Source organism: Penicillium argentinense (genome assembly GCF_028826775.1).
Source record: "Penicillium argentinense strain IBT 30761 chromosome Unknown utg000004l_segment0_segment0, whole genome shotgun sequence".
Taxonomy (NCBI): domain Eukaryota; kingdom Fungi; phylum Ascomycota; class Eurotiomycetes; order Eurotiales; family Aspergillaceae; genus Penicillium; species Penicillium argentinense.
Genome location: NW_026622663.1, coordinates 4,613,823 through 4,632,586, shown reverse-complemented (window position 1 = coordinate 4,632,586; position 18,764 = coordinate 4,613,823). Strand labels below are relative to the sequence as shown.

Here is an 18,764-nt window from a genome sequence, read left to right as displayed (position 1 = left end):
ACGGGTGCAGACGAAACCCGTTGGGAATGGTGCGCCGGTGATCAAACCCCCGTCAAGGGCAAGTTGCGCCCGTCATCAAAGGAGGGCGGAGGCAGTGGTGTGGAGGCAGGGAAAGGGAGGAGTTGACGTCGGGGGGTCGCGACTGGGGGAGATTGTTGTTTTCCCCCGCGATGGCCTAAACACCGAGGGATTACGCGGTGGAATGGCAATCGTCGTACATTCAAGGTTAGGAAAACGTAGGGTAAGTCAGCGGCGTCAAAGGTGAGCCAAACCCTTGGAAGATGAACCGGGGAAAGACTGGGGGGCGTGCAGTGCCTGTGCCTGGCCCTGAAACCGCAAGAGACCCGCGCCGCACGCAGCTGATCGCGGTGGCGATTACCAACGCAGCGGTTTCTATGTATGGAAGCGCCGGCACCTTCACATTGCTGCGCCTTCAGTTTCCGGAGGATGCGACTGCTCCGGGAGCCACCTACTACAGATGACCATTGTAGTATCATTTCGACTATCTAGGTAGCAGTCGACGGCCATATCTACTCCTCGGTGCCTCCTCCCCGACGAGTTCCCAGATCCTGCCCTCGTCCCCCCACTTCTCGCACGTCGACTCGACCCTCGAATCCTCGAATCCTCGAATCCTCGACCTTCAGGCAGACCACCGTCGCCCCCTCCAGTCCTCCTTCTAGTCCTGCCGCGGTCCATCGGGAGAGAGTCCGACTCATCGCATCTTTCGGGCCCCGCGGGTTCTTCTGCTGGCAGCGACTGCTCGGCCTGATACGAGGTCACACGGTTCGCTATTGCGACGCTCCTCGCCTCTTCGCTCGACGCCCGAACCCCTCCGTGATCTCCAGAAATCTGGCCCTGGACACGCCTTCTCGGGACAGCTACTATAGCTGTCCCGATCTGTCGTCGCTGCAGATTTCCCACTACTCTGCCGCGGCATACGGAATCGACCAGGATATCAGCACTGAACCCGAGCCCGATCGCTCGCCCTCGCCCGACTCCGCTGCCCCGCGCAGCGTCAAGAAACGCTCCAAGGGCCACGCCGTCTCGAGAAAAGCGCGCGGCGTGATCGGCAAGGTTCGCGCATTCCAGCGGATCGCGACTGCCAAAATGGCGCATCCGGCCATCAAGATCGACACCAGCGTGCAGCCAACCAAGCGCGGCCTGCCAGACAATGATGCGGGCCTCGATCTCCCTAAGGACGAACAAGGGAACCCCCGGTTGGAGGATGGCAACACCGATGATGTCCCGCCGTTCCTGTGTCAATCAGTCTCGGGTAAGTGAGGGGTCGCCCTGCATCCAGACGCTCGGAGAATACCTCACCAACGGCACGTGGAAGGCATCTGTAACTGACCGCTTCGTTTCCTGCAGAGATTCACGACAAATTCGAAGACCTCGAATGGATGCAGAGGACTCGCATCGCCGAAGGCACCCTCTCCAATGATCCGACTCATCCCTTTGCCCTCGAGGGCGATCCCCGGGTCAAGGCGAGAAATCGATACTTCAACGTGCAGGCATGGGCCAACTGCCGGATCCATCTGCGGGTGCCCGACGGAGAATGTGACTTCATCAATGCCTCGCCGATTGTCTTGAGGGACACGGTGACCGAGGAGCCGCGCAGATATATAGCAACGCAGGTACGTGACAGGTCACAAAGGCTGATTTGTGATAGATCCCGTGAAGCAGTCGACTCACCCATCAACAGGGACCAAAGCTCGGGCATCTCGCTCACTTCTGGCACATGGTCTTCCACGAAAGCAAGGAAGTGGGCGTCATCGTCATGCTCACGCAGACTTTCGAGGCGGGCCGCGAGAAATGTGCCCAGTACTTTCCGTTGAACCGGGAGCAGCCTTCCATGACCCTCACCCGGGATGAACCGGATCCCTTTGTGAACGATGACTCCGATCAAGACGACACTGGTGTGATCGGAACAGTGACCCTGCTCGAGTCGACCTTTGATGCGAAGTCACGATCGGAAATCCGCAAATTGGAACTCACCATTGGCTCAAAGACGAAGATCGTCTGGCATTTCCTATTCGCAGGTTGGGCGGACTATTCCAAGCCCGAAGGCCATGATCGTGAGGCGCTGCTCCAGCTGATCAAGCTCTCGGCTTCCAAATGCAGCTCCGACAATCCACGTGTGGTGCACTGCAGCGCAGGGGTTGGTCGGACCGGGACGTTCATTGCTCTGGACCACCTGCTGGGCGAACTCGAATCGGGCCAGCTGCTGCAGGTAACCGACGCTGAAACGGACCCTGTTTTTGAGACGGTCAACCAGATGCGTGAGCAACGCATGATGATGGTCTATAACGAGATGCAGATGCAGTTCATCTACGAGGTGCTGCGGGAGCAGACCGACGTCAAGCTGGGCAAGATTTCGGCCCACGGTGACGACTCGCCGGCCAGCCAAGATGAGCCGCGCTCCGCAAAAGTGGCTAAACTGAATGACCATGCAGACTATCTGCCCGCGTCAAAGCCCGAGTTGGAGGCCGTCTCGGACCGTGTTTCAACTCCGACGCAAAGCTGGTCCGGAACGCCTGAGGGTTCTGACAGCGACTAGCGCAAACCACGCGTCATTCTCATGACTTTGAGATTCCTTGTCAGAACTCAAGTCTCGGACCGTCTTTTCATCTGCGCGTGATCACCGACGCCGAATTCATTTCCTTGTTCTGTTGCGATGCGATCACGAGCCCCTTGATTATCCAAATTCTTTCTGTCTTCATCATACCATTGCATCCGGTGTTTACAACATTCTGGCTTACTACCCTCCTGACTCTCTAGTCCTTCTTCTGTTCATGTCTTTTACTCTCCTCCCCCCCCCCATGGCCCTTTCATTCCCTACCTTTTGAATACCCCTTGCGTTTGTATGTAGTTCTATGCTCGTTGACAGAGTTTGTCTATTTTCGCATTAGAATTGCTGTATATTAGTGTACTCGAGTGATCTAGCCCAAGCGCCTGTTTACCCCCATGCGAATTCTATGCAGCGAACAAAATTACTTGATGTAGGTATCAGTGGCTCCTATCCGATGCGACTACCCTGACCTGGAATAACGATATCGATATGATCGTCCCAACCATACACCCTTGCATCAATCAACCATGATTTCAGTGTCACTGCTTAATGGTGCATCTATCGATGATGCAACGCTACTGTACTTGGCACCTTGACCAGTAGATATATATCACATCACTACATTATCCTCGGAAGCCATCTTCTAGTAACATCGTTCTTGCTTACCCAGGTCAACGTCGATGTGTAAAACGAACACTGCACCACACTGCGAGTATGTGATCCTAATGTTCCAACTGAAGCCAATTCTACTCGAAAACTGTGAAGTGTTCACGATACATTGTACAATGCAAACTTATCGATTTGTCATCGAGATAAGTGTGGTGTTCATTAGTGTGTGATGCCGGAATGTGTAGCATGTGGCTTCGTTGTTTAAAATTGCCTGGGATTTTGTACATATAAATGTTTGGGCACAGGTACACAGATCCACATACTCCATTTAGTAACACGCCATTAAATTAGAACTTTAGCGCGCGCGTGTAAAGCTTTCCAAAGAAACGAGGAAAATATGGCTTGCTTCAGCGAAAGAGCCTGTGAAAAGAGCGCTGCACAACATAGTAAGAAAACCAAGTGGCTTGTATCATACCAACATGAGGTCGATGAATGCATCAAGTCTTAATCGTAAGAGTGAGCGCTTGAACTGAGCCGAGTTTGGAAGATGACCCGAGTTATTCGCGTATATATCGTTTATGACGGAGAACTGACTGCTCATGGTAGCAATCAGTCGTTGCGTTTCCCGGTTCCCTCCTCGGCTACGTGTTCATGCTCTCGGTAGCTTGGGGGCGCTGTCTCCGGGGGTTCCGCGCCATCTTCGGTGTCCCAGTTATCGACAGCATTCTCATCCCAGTTATCCACCTCTTGCTCCAGGTTAGTCACACCCGACTCCTGAGGACCCATTCCCTCCTCCTCCCTGGAATGTCCACCAACACCGGTGCCAAGTTCGACATCATCATCCGCACCATCCATCATCCCGTAGCGGCTCGCTCGGCGACGCTCCAGCATGCGGCGGTGATACCAACCGCAGATGCCAACTGCACCAAGACTGCCGACCACATTGGCAACGATATCGAATGGGTCAAAGGGACGATCATTGGGAAGGAAACCCTGGAAGATTTCGGAACCAATTCCCAGACCAAGTGTACAGACCACGAGGGTCAAGTGCAAGGTGCGCCGGCGCGAGGTATCGACGATCCAATAGAAGGTGACGGACAGCAAGAAAAAGGTGAACAGGTGGAGGAATTTGTCATTTGGCTGTAGGTTCGATGGAATTGACGATGAGGTACTGTGAGGAAGAAGGCCGATATAGCCAGCGAGTATTAACAGGAAGACAAATGCTCCTGCATGTATGGATTAGCCTGCGAGAACCGAGAACCGCGAAGCGCGGACCACTTGTAACATGGCGACCGAAGGACATACCTGCGAAAGGATAGCGGATCCTCATAGTGACTGAAAATAAAAATTTCGAACGAGGGAGCTTCAGCAGCTTTCAGAGTACCACCAGGGCTGTGGTGGTGGTCTTCCGGGCTTTACGGGGTTGACGGAGGTGGTGGATAGCAGAGCAGACGTGGATCGGTTTGGCCCCAGCTGCTGCCTTATCATATGCGGAGAGACGAGGAGCCGCAACAAGGATCGCGGAGGAAGCTCTCGGAGGAAAGGGCCCAGCGCATGACAAGAATCCGAGCGAGAGAGCAAGGCAGGAGGAGCTTAAATCTGCTGCTGGCTGGAAAACCGGAGCCCGTATGCGTGGGTCGCCAGTGAGTGGGAAGTGGAAGACAGCGTCAGCGACAGCTCGAGTGGATGGCATCGCCGAAAGCCGCGATCTGCCGCGCCTCGCCGCCTTCGCGCCTGCCGTACTTCATCCCCGTCCAGAGAAACTTCCCTACAGAAGACCCCAACTTCTTCATCAAACACCGCCGCCGTGCCATCTTCGCTGGCCTCTTCGACATCGCCTGTCGTTCCGGCCGATCGTGCGGCACCTCTCTATGCCTTTTTCCCCTTCTCAACCGCCTTTGTCGTGATTTCTCGGTGATCCTAACCGTGGAGTATCGAGTCTCGCCCGCCCCAGAACCGGGGTTTCATAGCGACCATGTCGCTCGGTCACAACGCCTGGCCCCCGGGCAATACTCGCCCTCCAGATGAGCACCAGGAGTCGCCGCGGCCCGTCAATGGCTTAGTTAAGACATTGTCCGGCTCGCGCACCCCCCAGATACGCGGCTCTGTCAGCGCCGACGGACCGAACGCCGGGAGTATGACATCGGAGCCCGACACCACTGTCGAGGAGGACCCGCGTATTGCTCAATTTCGCGATCTATACCGGCACAGCGAGGCGAAAATAAACGCGCTTTTTTCTGGTTTGCATGCTGCTGACGATTCTCCCGCCGGCGCGGTCGCGGGGACGGAACAGCCCGACGCCGACACCGAACGCGTCGATGCGCCGGTACACCCGACAGCTCCCCCATCCAAAAAGGCCCGGAAGTTGGACGATGACTACGATGACTACGATGAGGATGAAGATGAGGATATGGCCGACGCGGCCGAATCGCCTTTGAAGACGAAGTCCGTCCTGCCGTCGCAAGACATGAATGCGGCCGCCCCGCAACGTCCTGGCACCGCAGCCTCCACCAGCGTCGATGGAATAAAGGAAACGAAGAAGGAATCGGTGGAGGATCTTCGAAAACAGCTCGAAGAAGACAAGAAAGCGACAGAAGAAGCTGCTAAGCGCAGCTTTCATACTCTATTCTATACCCTTGAAAATGATAGAGATGCTATGCTGGATCAACAACGATTGGAAGAATCTGAGCGGCAGGTCGAAGCCGAAATTTCTGGCCAGGCTGGCTCTGGTGGAAACACTGCCGGTGGCGGTGCGAACGGATACAGCTCTCTAAGCAACACGAACCTAGGCGCATCCAGCCTGACCCTCAAGAACCTGATTGCACGAATTGACAAAAAGCGTGACATGGTCCAGGCTTCCGATGCTGAGCTCCGAAGCCTTCTCAGCGAAGTTCGAAAGAATCGTAGCAAGTGGGCTAGCGAGGATAAGATTGGACAGGAGGAGCTTTACGAAGCTGCGGAGAAGGTGTTGAGTGAGCTTAAAGCTATGACCGAGCATTCCTCTGCGTTTCTGACCAGGGTCAACAAACGGGACGCTCCGGACTATTACACCAGTACGTAACTGCTTTATACTGTGTTAACTGTGGACCCCCGTCGCTAACCTTTAGGAAACAGTCATTAAACACCCAATGGACCTCGGAACCATGACCAAGAAGCTGAAGGGATTGCAATATCGATCCAAGCAAGACTTTGTTGATGACTTGAATTTGATTTGGTCCAACTGTTTGAAATACAACACGAATCCTGAGCATTTCTTGCGCAAACATGCCCTGTACATGCGAAAAGAAACGGAGAAGCTTGTTCCTCTCATTCCTGAAATCGTCATCAGGGATCGTGCCGAGGTCGAAGCCGAAGAACGTCGAGCTCAACGGGAAGAACTTGACGGTGCGGATGAGAGTGATGACGAGCCTATCATGTCTTCAAGGGGAAGGAAAGCCCCCGGGAAATCATCTAAGAAAGGCACTGCGCCGTCTCGAAATACCCCGAGTGGCTCAGAGGGCCCCTCTGGAGCGCAATCCCAACCTCCAGCACCGGTGCGAGCAGACTCGGATACAGCTATGGAGGCTAGCCAAAATGGTTTCTCCACTCCTCCCCCCGGCTCTCACACCCCATCCGACCCCGCGGGACTGGGAGCGGCCGCCAGCCAGCAGGACGATGCAATGGATATCGATATACCCTTGACGTCGACCATTGCACCCAGTGCTATTTGCATCCCCGGTGCCGAGCTGGAGGATCCAGAGTACAAAGTTTGGAAGCAAGTGACAAAGAAGGACCGCGCTCTCATCGCCGCAGAGAGACACCGTCTTCTGAAGGGAGACAAGCTCAATGCGGATGAGCCTGCTCTCCTCCGAACCAAAGCTGGCATGCGACGGTGGCTTCGACATGAGAGACAAGCCGCCATTGAAGGTGAAAGACTCCATGATGCTGCCACCCAAGCTATGGAGCCGCAGGCGGGCAAAGAATCTCTTGCGGAAGGTATTGAGGTTGAGGAGGATCGAATGGTTCCATATTACTATGACGTGATGTCCGGAGTTCCAGAACTCCCAGAGCGGTTGATCTGGAAGGAAGATGCACAAGGCAATGTTGTTGATGCTTCGGAAGAGTACCTCAAAATTCTTCCAAAGGGATCCTTCATACAGCCAGAAAGCAAACTCACTCAGAGATTCAATGCAAATATGCGACAGCTGCAAGACACTCGCAAGATTTGTTCAAAGATTGGGATTGTGAAGCAAATGCAACTGCAGTCGCAGGTAAGTCCAGAAGTCCCTGAGGTTTCGTTGCCTATCAAGAACATCCCGAAACTTATTCTTGTTCAGATGTATCAAAACCAATTTCAAAAATACAACCCCGAGCCTTTTGCCGAACAGGACATTCCTCCTCATGTCATGAACGACAACGGCCCTGTTATCGCTCCCGCAACGTCCCGAGCAGCTTTGCAGCGAGCGGTTGCTAAGATATTCTACCACACTGGCTTCGAGGAATATCAGCCATCTGCACTGGAGGTCGTAACCGATATCGCATCAGACTATTTCCAGAAAGTTGGCGAGACAATCAAATCTTACATGGAAGTTCCCAAAGTACCAACCACCGAGACTCAGGACAATGCAACATCGACTTCAGAATACAAAGCCGCCTATACCGAGCCAGAGGTTGTTCTTCACACTCTCGCTGCTGTGGGCACCAATGTGGATGAACTGGAGTCCTATATCAAAGACGACGTTGAACGGCTTGGAACCAAGCTTACCACTGCTCATGACCGACTCAAATCCCTGCTTACCGAGTTACTTCGCCCCGCCCTTGCAGATGCTGGTGAAGACGGCTCCAATGCCTTCAAAGACGGAAGTGAGCAATTTGTCGGAGGAGATTTTGCTGAAGATATCGATGAAGATTTCTTTGGATTCAAAGAATTGGGACTGGATCGCGAGTTTGGCCTGTCGACCCTCAGCGTTCCTCTGCATCTGCTTCAAAACCGGATGTTTAGTGCCGCCCAATCTCAAAACACTAGGTAAGTACTGATATTTTGTACTGAGTCATTTTCTCGAAATCGTATGGATACTAACCTTTACCTTTCTCTTCATAGCGCCATCGAAACTGTCACGCTTTTCCCAACGCCGCCTCCATATGCGCGTATCTCAGTTGACAATGTGTCACGACAAATTGGCCTGCTTCAGTCATTCTTCAAAGAGAAATTAGACGCGAACAGTGACGAGCCGTTGGTAGAGGACCTTGAGCTTCCTCCCAAGCAACGACCTATGGCAGCCAAGCCTCGTCTCCCGGCTTCCGGCAAGATTCCGCCTCTGGCTGGCGTATCTGGACCACACTCGAGCCCACACAAGCGCCCTCCGCCGCCTCATGGAGCCGGAGCTTCCAAAATTGGAGCTTCGGAACCAAGCAAAAAGAAGGCCAAGAAGAACAGTGGCGTTGCGCTAGAGATGTCGAGTTTCAATATTGATGGCGATGCTGATCAAGGACAGTCTGCCATTGATGGCATGAAAGATTCTATTGGGGCTGGCTCCGATACTAGAATTGCCGACAGTTCCAACATGGATGGTGTTGCCGACTCCCAACAACCAGAAAACGGAGACGTTCCTTTGACCAATGGGACAACAGCATAATTTTTGCTCTCTCCGAGCATGTAAAAATGCCCTGGAAAGTCTCTCACTCGAGATACTCTATTTCATTTGTCCTCGCTTCCAGGTTGTCCTCAGCTCCGACCCTTATCCAACTTTTTTTCTTTTCCTTTTTTTTGCATCCCTAATTGTCAAAGTACGATTCCTATTTGGGAATGGCGCCGATGGAACTATTATAATGGTAAAATGATGCAAGAGGGGAGCTGCATACCATGCCGCAATATCCTGCCTTGGGGCATTGACGTCCCTACTAATCTGTCATGTATTATTTTATTTTATTTTCTCCTTCAAGCGACTTCCTCGTTCTTGGGTCGCTTTGTGTTGCGTTCGATAGTATTGTATTCTGCCAACCTTGTGCCTGTACAATAAAAAATCAATCCCAGCTGGCTACTTCAGTATTTGTATGCTCTACTTCGTATATTTCCGATTATTCTTGTCTCAAAGGGGGGATGTTTAACTCAGCCCAAACCAGCACCATGACGTCTGCCTACCGCCCGCTCGAGTCTTACACTAGTGTAGTAGAAAGATATGTGATACCATTTAGTCGTGGCCATGACTTGCTTCTACTGCACCAGTGTTGGATGATCAAATTAAGATAACTCTTGCTTGCCCTTAGTTTATGAAGAGTGGTAGTCGCGGCCCTTTTCAATCCTTGGATACCAATCTACAAGAGCAAGAAAATGATGGCGGAACGAAATGTTTTTATTTTTTTCTTTTCACAACAAAGAAAAGAAAGAAAAGAAACTAAACTCTGAAAGTAGCATTAAATTCGCTGCTATCTCAATAAAACCAGCAATCTGCATGCGTGCACGCCCCGAAATCAACACATCGAATCTCCAGTCCATTTCATAAAAGCCATGTCTCCCACCCCTCGTCGCTCCGATGATGAAGAACGAAGACTTAACACAGTAAATGTCACTGAGTCCGGATAACCACCGTCTTCCAAAATAACGGGTCGTTGGCAAATGCATGTGTGGTTGAGTATGGTAAGTACAAAGCCTTGCACAACCCAGACGACGCATTAGCAATGAAATCGAACCGCCACAAGCTCGCGAACTAAAGCAATTCGTTGCTGTTTTCTTTCTTTCTTTCTTTCTTTCTTTCTTTCTTTCTTTCTTTCTTTCTTTCTTTTTTTAATTTTTCAAAATATTCTCTCCTAAAGGAACGACAAGACAAAATCCAAAAAGCGTGAACTGGGGATTTAACGTACCCGGATACCTTTGTAGCCATCAAGAGAAAACCGCTGTGCCGATGGAGGATGAATGATAACTTAGATCCACCACATCTTGTATGGAAGACGGTTGATATTTCCTTCAATTGGAACCAGGCGGGTGGCATCCATGGGGACCTTGGAGTCTTGGGGAAGACCCGTGTGCGGGGGGTTATTCGAATCAGCCGTCGCCTGGGACTCTGTCGTAGACTTCCCATCGTCGCTAGTTGTGGAGCTGGCCTTGGCTTTGAGATCTTCCCTGGTTTTGGAATCAAACTTAGTCCGGATCACAGCACCTTCACCGCCCTTGTTCGCAGAATGACCCCAACGGTTCAGAATGGCGTCCGTAACCCTTTCCGGGACAGGGTCACCGAGCTTGTGCTCAGTATGTCCCTTTCCAAGTTCCAGTTGGTGTTCAAAGGCTGTACGGCGGGTCTCAATGGCCTCTTTGAACCGGGGCAGCTTGAGCTCGCGCTTCTCTCGGACCATGGCACCGTGACGAGGACCAATACCGATGGGGACATTCTCGTGATGACGAGCTCGGGCAGTGATCAGATGCGCATAGTAGATCGACGGGTGAATGGACACCGGAGTGGTCGACCGTACATATTGGTAACAGTGCTCGTAGATCATATTCTCGAGCTCCTCGGGCTTGTGGCCAATCTCATCAACGAGGACAGTGTAATGAACTGGACGGGATGTTCCCTGAAGTGCAGTGTGGGAGTACAGCAAGAAATCCCAGCCATGGGGGCCAGTAACGTCGCGGTCGATCAGCAAACCGGGAAGAGGGTTTCCTCGAGCATCACCGCACATCTTGTCACCAGTCTTGGGGAAACCCCGGAGGTGGTGGCGCTTGTTAGCAACGACAACAGTCATTTTGCCCGGCCAGGTGCTGACCTTCATGCACTCAGCTGCAACTTGCTTGATTGCAGGGACTTCCTTGTGCAAGATCTCGTTAAACTCGGATTCAGACACACCGTCGCGGAAATAGTAGATGTGCTTGGGAGGCTTTCCTCCTTTACCCAGAGTTGCGTTCCATTCCAGCAGCAGAGGGCGGAGAATCCCGTGGATATTTTGCCTGGTGATAATCTCCTTCTGCCATTCCCCGTTGGTTTGGCATCCGCCCATGTAGCTGACACCCTGCGGATCGTTCGACACACACATGGCGGCCAGAGAAGGCGTGTCCACACCTCTCTTTGCGTGCGTCACATCGGCTCCGATGATGATCGACTGGGGACGCAATGTCGAGCCGGGGGTCCTGGGGATCGCCCGGTTGGTCACGCCACCCAGTTTGGCATTGACCTTCATGAGCACGTTGGAGGTATACTGTGGCCGGTTTTCGATGCAGCGGCGCGATTGGAGGACCTGTGAAGGGACACCAAAGCGACAGTCGCAAGACTTCTTGATCCGGAGGTAGCTGAAGTTGTGTTTCTCGGGAACAATCACCACCAGCAGCTGGGGAATAGCTTTATGAGTTGTACGTGTCAGGTCATACAGGTTCTTCACGCCATCGCCAATATTTTCACGCATCTCAATTGCTCGGGCGCGGTTCGCGAAGGCTCCTCCATGCATCTTGAACAACTTCTCGAATTGATCCTGCCAGGCCTCAATCTGACTTTTGTCAATAGAATATCGGTGGTTCACAATGTATCCAATTCCCCAGCTTTGAAGAGGTTTGGTGTTTGGCTTGAGCCACTTTTTCCCACGAAGATCCCACCGTCCGGTAGTGCCTGGGTTGTGCTTCACGTTTCCAAATTGGATCTCTGGATTTGGTAGCAAACGAGCCTTTGTCTTGAGCATATTGCTGCCGATCTTCATCCCATATGCAATGAGGTTGGGATCATGCTCATGATTGAGGATCTTGTTGCACTTCTCTATGGCCGACAAGCGTCCAGCGGGTTTCACAGCAGTGTACTTTATCATGTCTGCAGTGGCCGCTTCGTCCAGCTTGTGAGGCCAACGCTGAAGGCCATGAATCACCAAGATTTCCATGGGGAAGACAACATTCGGCCGGGTCGTTTGAACCAGAGCGGTTTTGGGAAACTCGATCGTGTAGTTGTACTTGGTCTTGTAGTACTCGTTGAGGCTCATCTTGTTGATCTTGCCCGTGGCCTTGTCCTCGACAGGGATGACAAACTCGTTCGAGTCGCCGTTGATGAGATGGGCAATGGCAAAGGTTCTCTTGGCCAGGTTCTCCGGGTAACCCTCAAAATCGGGACGAACGCGAAGGCCTTTCAGAGCCTTGCTATAATAGGTGAATTGCCAAGTCTCCGTTCTGGCTCCATCAACCCACTGGCATTCGAAAAGCTCCGGCACTTGCTTCGGATTTTGCTTCTTGAGGTAGCATTGCAGGAGATACAAGAGAGAGTTTCGCGAGTAGAAGACACCGTGAGAGATATCCACGTTTAAAAACAGACCATGCTGCCAAAAATCCGTTAGCCAATGTCAACCAAAGGGAACCAATAACAAGATCGATGTTCGAACTTACCGGAGACGGCTTGATCGTCTGGAAGACACCGCGATAGCAAGTAGCACCACTTCGCAGAAGCGGCCAGTAAGACTCGTTGGCGAATTTCCGCAATTCCGGGTCCGGGTGCGAATCAAACTTGTCGAAGAAGTAAGATCGCTTCAGGGCGACGAACTGCTGCGCAGGATAGTCCCGGATGAGATGATCGAGGAAGTCTAGGAGAAGCGAGAAGTTAGTCACTTCAGTCACGTTTCGTCACGGGGGACCCCAATATGCATCGACTGCCACCGCCGGAGGGAGAATTTACTCAGAGACTCCATGACTCGTTCATCAAATGGGCGCTTCTTTTCGAGCCACTCATTGATGGTGCCAAGGAAGATCTTGCGGCGGACGCTCATGATCAGGCAGATATCCTGTCCATAAACATCTCCACGGCTGCCGACAGGTCGCTTCCAACCAGAAGGAAATTCGAACTTGTCCCGGAGCTGAGTATCCAAGCCGGTAAGAGACCTATTGACGTTAGTAAATAGTCCAGATCCAGAACAGAAAGAGAAGTGTCTCACCAAGCAATGTGCTTGCCATCATAGATCGCATCTGGGAGTCTTTCCTTTCGAGCCTGGGAACGATAGAAGACCTTGCGCAGAACCTCCTCATCCTTTTCCATATACTGGCCCATCTCAGGCGGGTCATTCGCACCGGCAGAGGCCTTCCATTTTCCGAGCAAGGCGTTGACCTACTAACATTTAGACCGACATATCCAAGCGGAACATGGGGAAGATGAAGTACATACCTCGTACTGAAATATTGGCTTCGTAGGGAATTTGATAATGGGGAGCGCATTCATCACCACTTCGACCTCCCTTCCGGATTTGTTATAGGCCTTGCGCTGAGCCAGTGTGTACTTGGGAGTCTAGCTCATGTCAGCACTGCGCATCAAGCAAATGACCAAATATAGCATAGGATCTGCCGGGTTTATCGATGAGGAGGGAGCATGAACACATACCGTAGAGCGGCTGTCAATGAACCTGCCGCGAGTTTCGCGCTTCAGAGATAGTGCCTGGGCCTTGTTGAGCACGTCTTCGGGGACGTCCTTCGGCTCGCGGGCAGGAGGCAGCCAGTTCTCGCCTTTGTCCGGGATGAGGTTGCCCTTGACGCGGTGGTAACCTGGGGGAGCCGGGCCAGGGTGAACAATAGCGGGATTCGTAGGGGGTCCATCGCGGGAGTCAGAGCTCAAGCTCGAGCTTGAGCTCGAAGAATGGCACTGGAGGTACGGGGAGCCGTCATCGCCCTTTGGGGGGCTGCCGGCCGAGCCTCGTTTTCTCGGCTGAGACGACATCGCTGCGAAATATTTCGCTTGAATCTTTGAAATTCGTGAAGTTGTTAGCACGATTTTCTTTTGTCTTTCGGTCAAAGGCGCGGTGGGGGGGTGATTGTAACTGAATATCAGATCCAGCAAGCTGAGGTTAGAGAAGGAAAGAGACTAGTCCAAGAGAGATGAAGATGATAGGTGAAGATTGCTATCACAAGGAGTCGTAGATTCAAGCGATTGCTCCGGCAAATGAGTAGATGATATAGAAATAGTTCACTTACCAGTTCAAAATAAATGGTCGGTATGAGAGTGTGAATCTGTAAAACGGGGGTTTCAGGTGTCGGGAGATGCGTGGAATGTGAGGTGAGGAGCCGATCCAATCAGAGCAGGACGAAATTTGATAGTCCCCGTCTGAGACGACCGTTTAATGAGAAGGCGTAGAGAATCTGGGGTAGAGATGAGGGTTGGTGGTTGACGATAGTCTGTAGAGTAGATGTGATCAAGTGATGATGAATGTTGAATGAACGGAAGATGTGGAGAAGATGTAGAGGAAGAGATAGAGGAAGAGCAAGAGGAAGGGAGGGAAGATGTGAGGGTCTCTGCTTTTATACTTTGGAATCTGGAGCCTAGGCGGTCGTCTACCTTTGAAGTTTGAACGATAGATGGGCGAGGAGAATGAAGACGAGACGCCCAGGAATTGTACATTAACGCTATAGGAAGGAACCAACCTACGGCATCTGCTGCAGTAGAGCATGGACTACAAAAATTTATAGCCTCACTCAAACAGGAAAAGGACGTCTGGCTGAACGAAAGTGTTTGCCTGGATACCTGAAGTTGGCCGGTGGCACATCTCAAATCTGGCGTTTGCATAGTAAGTATCAAATGAGGTTATCATTGAAGCTGGCAAACTGACGCCCTGTGGGCGAACTGTATGGGAAGATCAAGTGAAGTGAATGCCCTGCCTTACGATACCCTCAAATTGGTACTAACGAGTTGATAGACATGCGGAACGAGAAAGCAATGCTCCACCGGTTGGACCACTCTAGAGGATTTTCTGCGGAACGGATGAGTTTTCACAGGACGACGTTAGTCCCGCAAGATCTAGCTTGAAAACCCTGAGTGAGCCTAGGGGTCAGCAACAAAATCGACAAGCCTACGATGTTACAGTGGAGAATTTAGCCAAGCAAACCCGGCATGGGTTCGTTGCATTTCGCTAGAAGGCTATCTGCACTGTGCTTTGAGAACTGTTCACGGGGGAACGTCAAGGGGGAAAGAAAATGAGAATGGAATGAAACGCGTGCTCGGCCACTCAGAGGAAGAAGAAAAAGAACAACAAAATCGCAAGGAAACCGATGCCCAATTTCAAGCAGACCGACCGACGCCCAGCAGATGCAACGGATTCTAGATCACAGGAGGTCCTCGGTCCCATCCCTTCTCAAAACACAGGCTCCGGTGGGCAAAGAGGATATCGTCAGATAGAAATCACAATTTGTGCGCCGCAAAAAGTAAATCGAGAGGTATGAGTGAAGGGATGAGATAATACACTATGGAAAAAAGAAGAAATAGAAGAAAAGCAAAGAGGTGCTGACCCTGAGGACGCAAGAAATGAAGAGGAAAGGCTCAGCGGTAGGTACCTGACACGTAGACGTCGTCGTTAGCACTTGCTTCCATTAACGAGAAGCAGAACAGTAAGGCCGGGAATCCCGAGGACTTGGGTTCTGGCATTTTGAGGACATGGGATTTGAGTGCGTGGAGTTTGAACGCAGGACGCTGGACGGCGGGGAAAACCACCCGATCAAGTACGAAAAGGACCAAACGTTGAACTTACCTCCTTGTGGGTTCGCAGCCTGGGCTGCACCGAGGTTTCGCACATTGGCCGGAAGTGGGATCTCAGCAGTGCTCGCCGGAATGGCCGTGTTGCGGATAAGATCGATCATCTTTTCCGGGGACAAGCGGCAGATGTTGTAGGCGGAAGCATGCGGAATCTTGCTGAGGAGCTCAACCACCGCCCGAGGCAGAGGGGCCGGAGATCCTTGCGGTTTGTACTGAGAGTGGGCTTGACCGTTCAAATGCGGGGCCCGCTTCTGTTGGTCAACGCGACGACCCTGAGTACTCCTGAGAGGAGAGTCTGCTCGAGCAAACTTGCGGGGTCGATCAGAGTCGTAGTCAAAGTCGTCACCGGGATAGGGCCGCTTGGGCGAACTCAAGGGTGGGTTGAATTGTCCAGGCGCAGGGGAAGTCAGAGCTTCAGCTGCGGCGTCGGAATACTGATATTTGGGCCGGGTTTGCGTAGGCGAGAGAATGGGTCGCACCGAAATGGGGTCAAATGAGGGAGTGATGTAGCGATGCGAAAACTTCTCCAGCGAGGTGTCTTCAGGCCACAGCTCGCGCATTCTGGTCTCCAGGTTGATTACCTGAACCAAATCGCCGTACTGAGACTCGTATTCGTGTAGAAAGGCAAAAATGGGTTTGGCTTTGTGCAGAGTCTTTGCCTTGGATACCAGCCGTTGGACAGTCATCTCAAATACGGCTCTCGCATTGACAATGTCGTTGATGTCGATCAGATGCTTCAGGTATTCAAGGGCGAACTGTTCATCTTCGGGGAATAGCTTTGAGCCACGTTCAAAGATCTTGGTTGCCGCACCGTCCTTGTAACAATGGTACTCGATCAGAGCGCTCGCAATGTAGACATCGCTGGTGATTCGGCCACGTTTTCTGGCCTCTGAGAAGATCAAACGAGATCCAAGATCGTCGGTTGGTGTGCCCTTGCCCCGGACGCGGCGCATAGCACGCATCAATGCAATCCAGGCATGAGAGATGATTTTGGAAAGAGCCGTGATCTGGATAGAGTGGGCGTTGCGTACAGCGTCGATTTGTGCCTGCTTAGCTGCTTGCTTCTTCTTGAGTTCGCCCTGAAAATCGTCATCATCGTCATTTTGTGCCAGGTTGTAATCTGGGTTCTCCTTTGCGAAGGTTTCTTCAATCCGCGAAACATCATTCGTCTCTTGAGTTTGGGCCTTGTTGATCAGGCCGTAAAGAGAATCCAGCAACTTGTCATAAGGGGCCCGAACTATGCCTGCTCGCTTATAAGAGTCCTGCTCGGAACTCGACGTGACTTCGAGGCGATCGGCTTGTTTGAAGGCAAGCAGGCAACTTTCGGGGTTCGCCTCGATTCCTTGGGTCAAGAAAGCATTGCCTTCCTTTTCCATGTCGTTTAAGAAGCAAAAGTCGGCAGCTTCAAACCAGATCTCAGGCAAGAAGCGGAGAGCCATAAGAGCTTGCTTGTACACGTAGACGACGCGGGCCTTGAAGGCAGCAGCGTCCTCGTCTTTGAGGACCAGCGGATCTCCTTTCTCCCAGGCAATCCAACGTTTCCAAACGTCCACCTGTTGAGCGAATTCAACGTCACCTTCGGATCCCGGAACGGGAGGTAGGCGAGGAACAGTAGTGCGGATCAGTTCCCGTGTGATGTTCTGCAATTCGATGTAGGAGCTGCGTGCGGTCATATATGACGGCGATTGCTCTTGCAGGAACTTTCGGCCGGTAAGTTTGTTGAGACCCATCTCAAACTGATCGTACTCTTTCCACAGAGCGTTCACAGACTGCATGGGGACACCGATGGCCTTTTGATAAGCCTTCCTCAGTAGGTCCATTTTTTGCTGATCTTGCCATCCAGAGCCTCCAACATGACCAGGGCCCGAACGGATAAACTCAACATAGTCGGACCAGATGTTACCACTGTCCTTATCGACACCAACGTAGTCGAGCGCGAGATTGTAGGCGCCATTGATAGTTCGCCGGGCCTTTTCGCTGTCATCCGTCGTCAAAGGGTTCTTGCGGCGGACATAATCAAGATAATACGACCAAAGTCTGACACTGGGGAGCACGAAAAGGGTTCGGCTGAAGATTTGTTCCAATCTCCAAAGCTCATTCAAGTCAGACTCCATCGCAGCATATGCCTGCCATTGGTCGGCCTGTCAATCGTCAATATAAGCGTCGATCAGACAGGGGAGAGGGGAATTCAATGTAAAGTGAGAAAACGTACCGCCATAGGGAACACTGCCACGAATTGCTCATAGACCTCCCGCGCGCTGTCGATTCGATTGCGGCTTCGGTGCTCCGCGATGAGTTCCAGCCAGGCCGCAGTGTCTCCCCGAGGATCTTCGCTCACGCGGTCTTGCAAGATTCCCACATGGTCATGAGGCAGGCGACCCTTTGTGGTGGAAGGAGAGCCAGGTACAGGAGTAGGAGCGATACTGTTCTGCAGGCTTGCTTCGTGCGAAGCCCACTGAGCTTGAGCAGTAGACGGATCAATATTTGAGGGAGGAACAGAAGAATAAGAACTATTGGAAACATCTGGCACGTTTGCAGAGCCCTGCACCGTCGCCTGCGACGATACATCAGGGAAAGTGTTTTGATTGGCATTTCCTGAACTTGGCTCTTGGGACATGGCATTTGAGACATCAACTTCCAGCACTGCCGGCGGCTCATAGTCCGCTTCTTCGTCTTCGCCATAATCTTCATCCTGGCTGTCGACGTCAAATCCCCCAATCGTTCGGGGCCGAGACTGTGCCGGTGCGTCCGCAGGTGGTACAGGCGTGGACGTTTGAGACTCAGCGGGTGGGGTGGCCACGGAAGGATCTTTGGTGTCGCTGTCGACACCGGTCGCCATGTCTGAGGTGTCAGGAGGATTGGCAGCGGACATTTCGGCGGAAGCTTGGTTCAGTTGGGCGTCGGGATCCGAAGCCTCGGGTTGATCGTCCAGTGTGTTCGAGTGATCATATTCGTCATCGTCGGCATCCGCTGCGAGTTGGTTCTCGGGCGCAGCGGAAGCTTCAAAGTCTTTGTTCATGGATTGCGACTGGAAGAAGGCTTCCTCGGCGTCGTCAGCCATGGCTGGCCGGATCTGTGGTGAGCTTGCGAACAATGAGAAGAAAGGTTAGGTGAACGGAGAACGAGGAAGGTGAAGA

The 18,764-nt window shown here is 52.2% G+C and overlaps 5 protein-coding genes across 5 annotated transcripts; 2 read left to right on the top strand and 3 right to left on the bottom strand.

The window, feature by feature from the left end:
- Positions 1–26: 26 nt before the first annotated feature.
- ptpB (tyrosine protein phosphatase PTP1) lies at positions 27–2,557 on the top strand (the record flags this gene model as incomplete). The annotated part of the gene is made up of 4 exons (XM_056617144.1): positions 27–29; positions 511–1,273; positions 1,369–1,634; positions 1,703–2,557. 4 exons carry the CDS (start codon positions 27–29, stop codon positions 2,555–2,557), a joined length of 1,887 nt encoding a protein of 628 aa, XP_056477501.1.
- A 1,230-nt stretch (positions 2,558–3,787) lies between these two features.
- On the bottom strand, positions 3,788–4,508 carry N7532_004649 (uncharacterized protein; the record flags this gene model as incomplete). Its single annotated transcript, XM_056617143.1, has 2 exons — positions 3,788–4,404; positions 4,484–4,508. 2 exons carry the CDS (start codon positions 4,506–4,508, stop codon positions 3,788–3,790), a joined length of 642 nt encoding a protein of 213 aa, XP_056477500.1.
- A 645-nt stretch (positions 4,509–5,153) lies between these two features.
- N7532_004648 (SAGA histone acetyltransferase complex subunit SPT7) lies at positions 5,154–8,793 on the top strand (the record flags this gene model as incomplete). Its single annotated transcript, XM_056617142.1, has 3 exons — positions 5,154–6,231; positions 6,293–8,183; positions 8,259–8,793. The coding sequence occupies 3 exons, from the start codon at positions 5,154–5,156 to the stop codon at positions 8,791–8,793; spliced, it is 3,504 nt and encodes a 1,167-aa protein (XP_056477499.1).
- Positions 8,794–10,078: 1,285 nt separating this feature from the next.
- On the bottom strand, positions 10,079–13,821 carry N7532_004647 (putative eukaryotic translation initiation factor eIF-2C4; the record flags this gene model as incomplete). The annotated part of the gene is made up of 6 exons (XM_056617141.1): positions 10,079–12,439; positions 12,507–12,700; positions 12,793–12,995; positions 13,049–13,218; positions 13,276–13,395; positions 13,489–13,821. The coding sequence occupies 6 exons, from the start codon at positions 13,819–13,821 to the stop codon at positions 10,079–10,081; spliced, it is 3,381 nt and encodes a 1,126-aa protein (XP_056477498.1).
- Positions 13,822–15,464: 1,643 nt separating this feature from the next.
- On the bottom strand, positions 15,465–18,688 carry rna14 (cleavage polyadenylation factor subunit RNA14; the record flags this gene model as incomplete). The annotated part of the gene is made up of 2 exons (XM_056617140.1): positions 15,465–17,768; positions 17,840–18,688. 2 exons carry the CDS (start codon positions 18,686–18,688, stop codon positions 15,465–15,467), a joined length of 3,153 nt encoding a protein of 1,050 aa, XP_056477497.1.
- Positions 18,689–18,764: the final 76 nt, after the last annotated feature.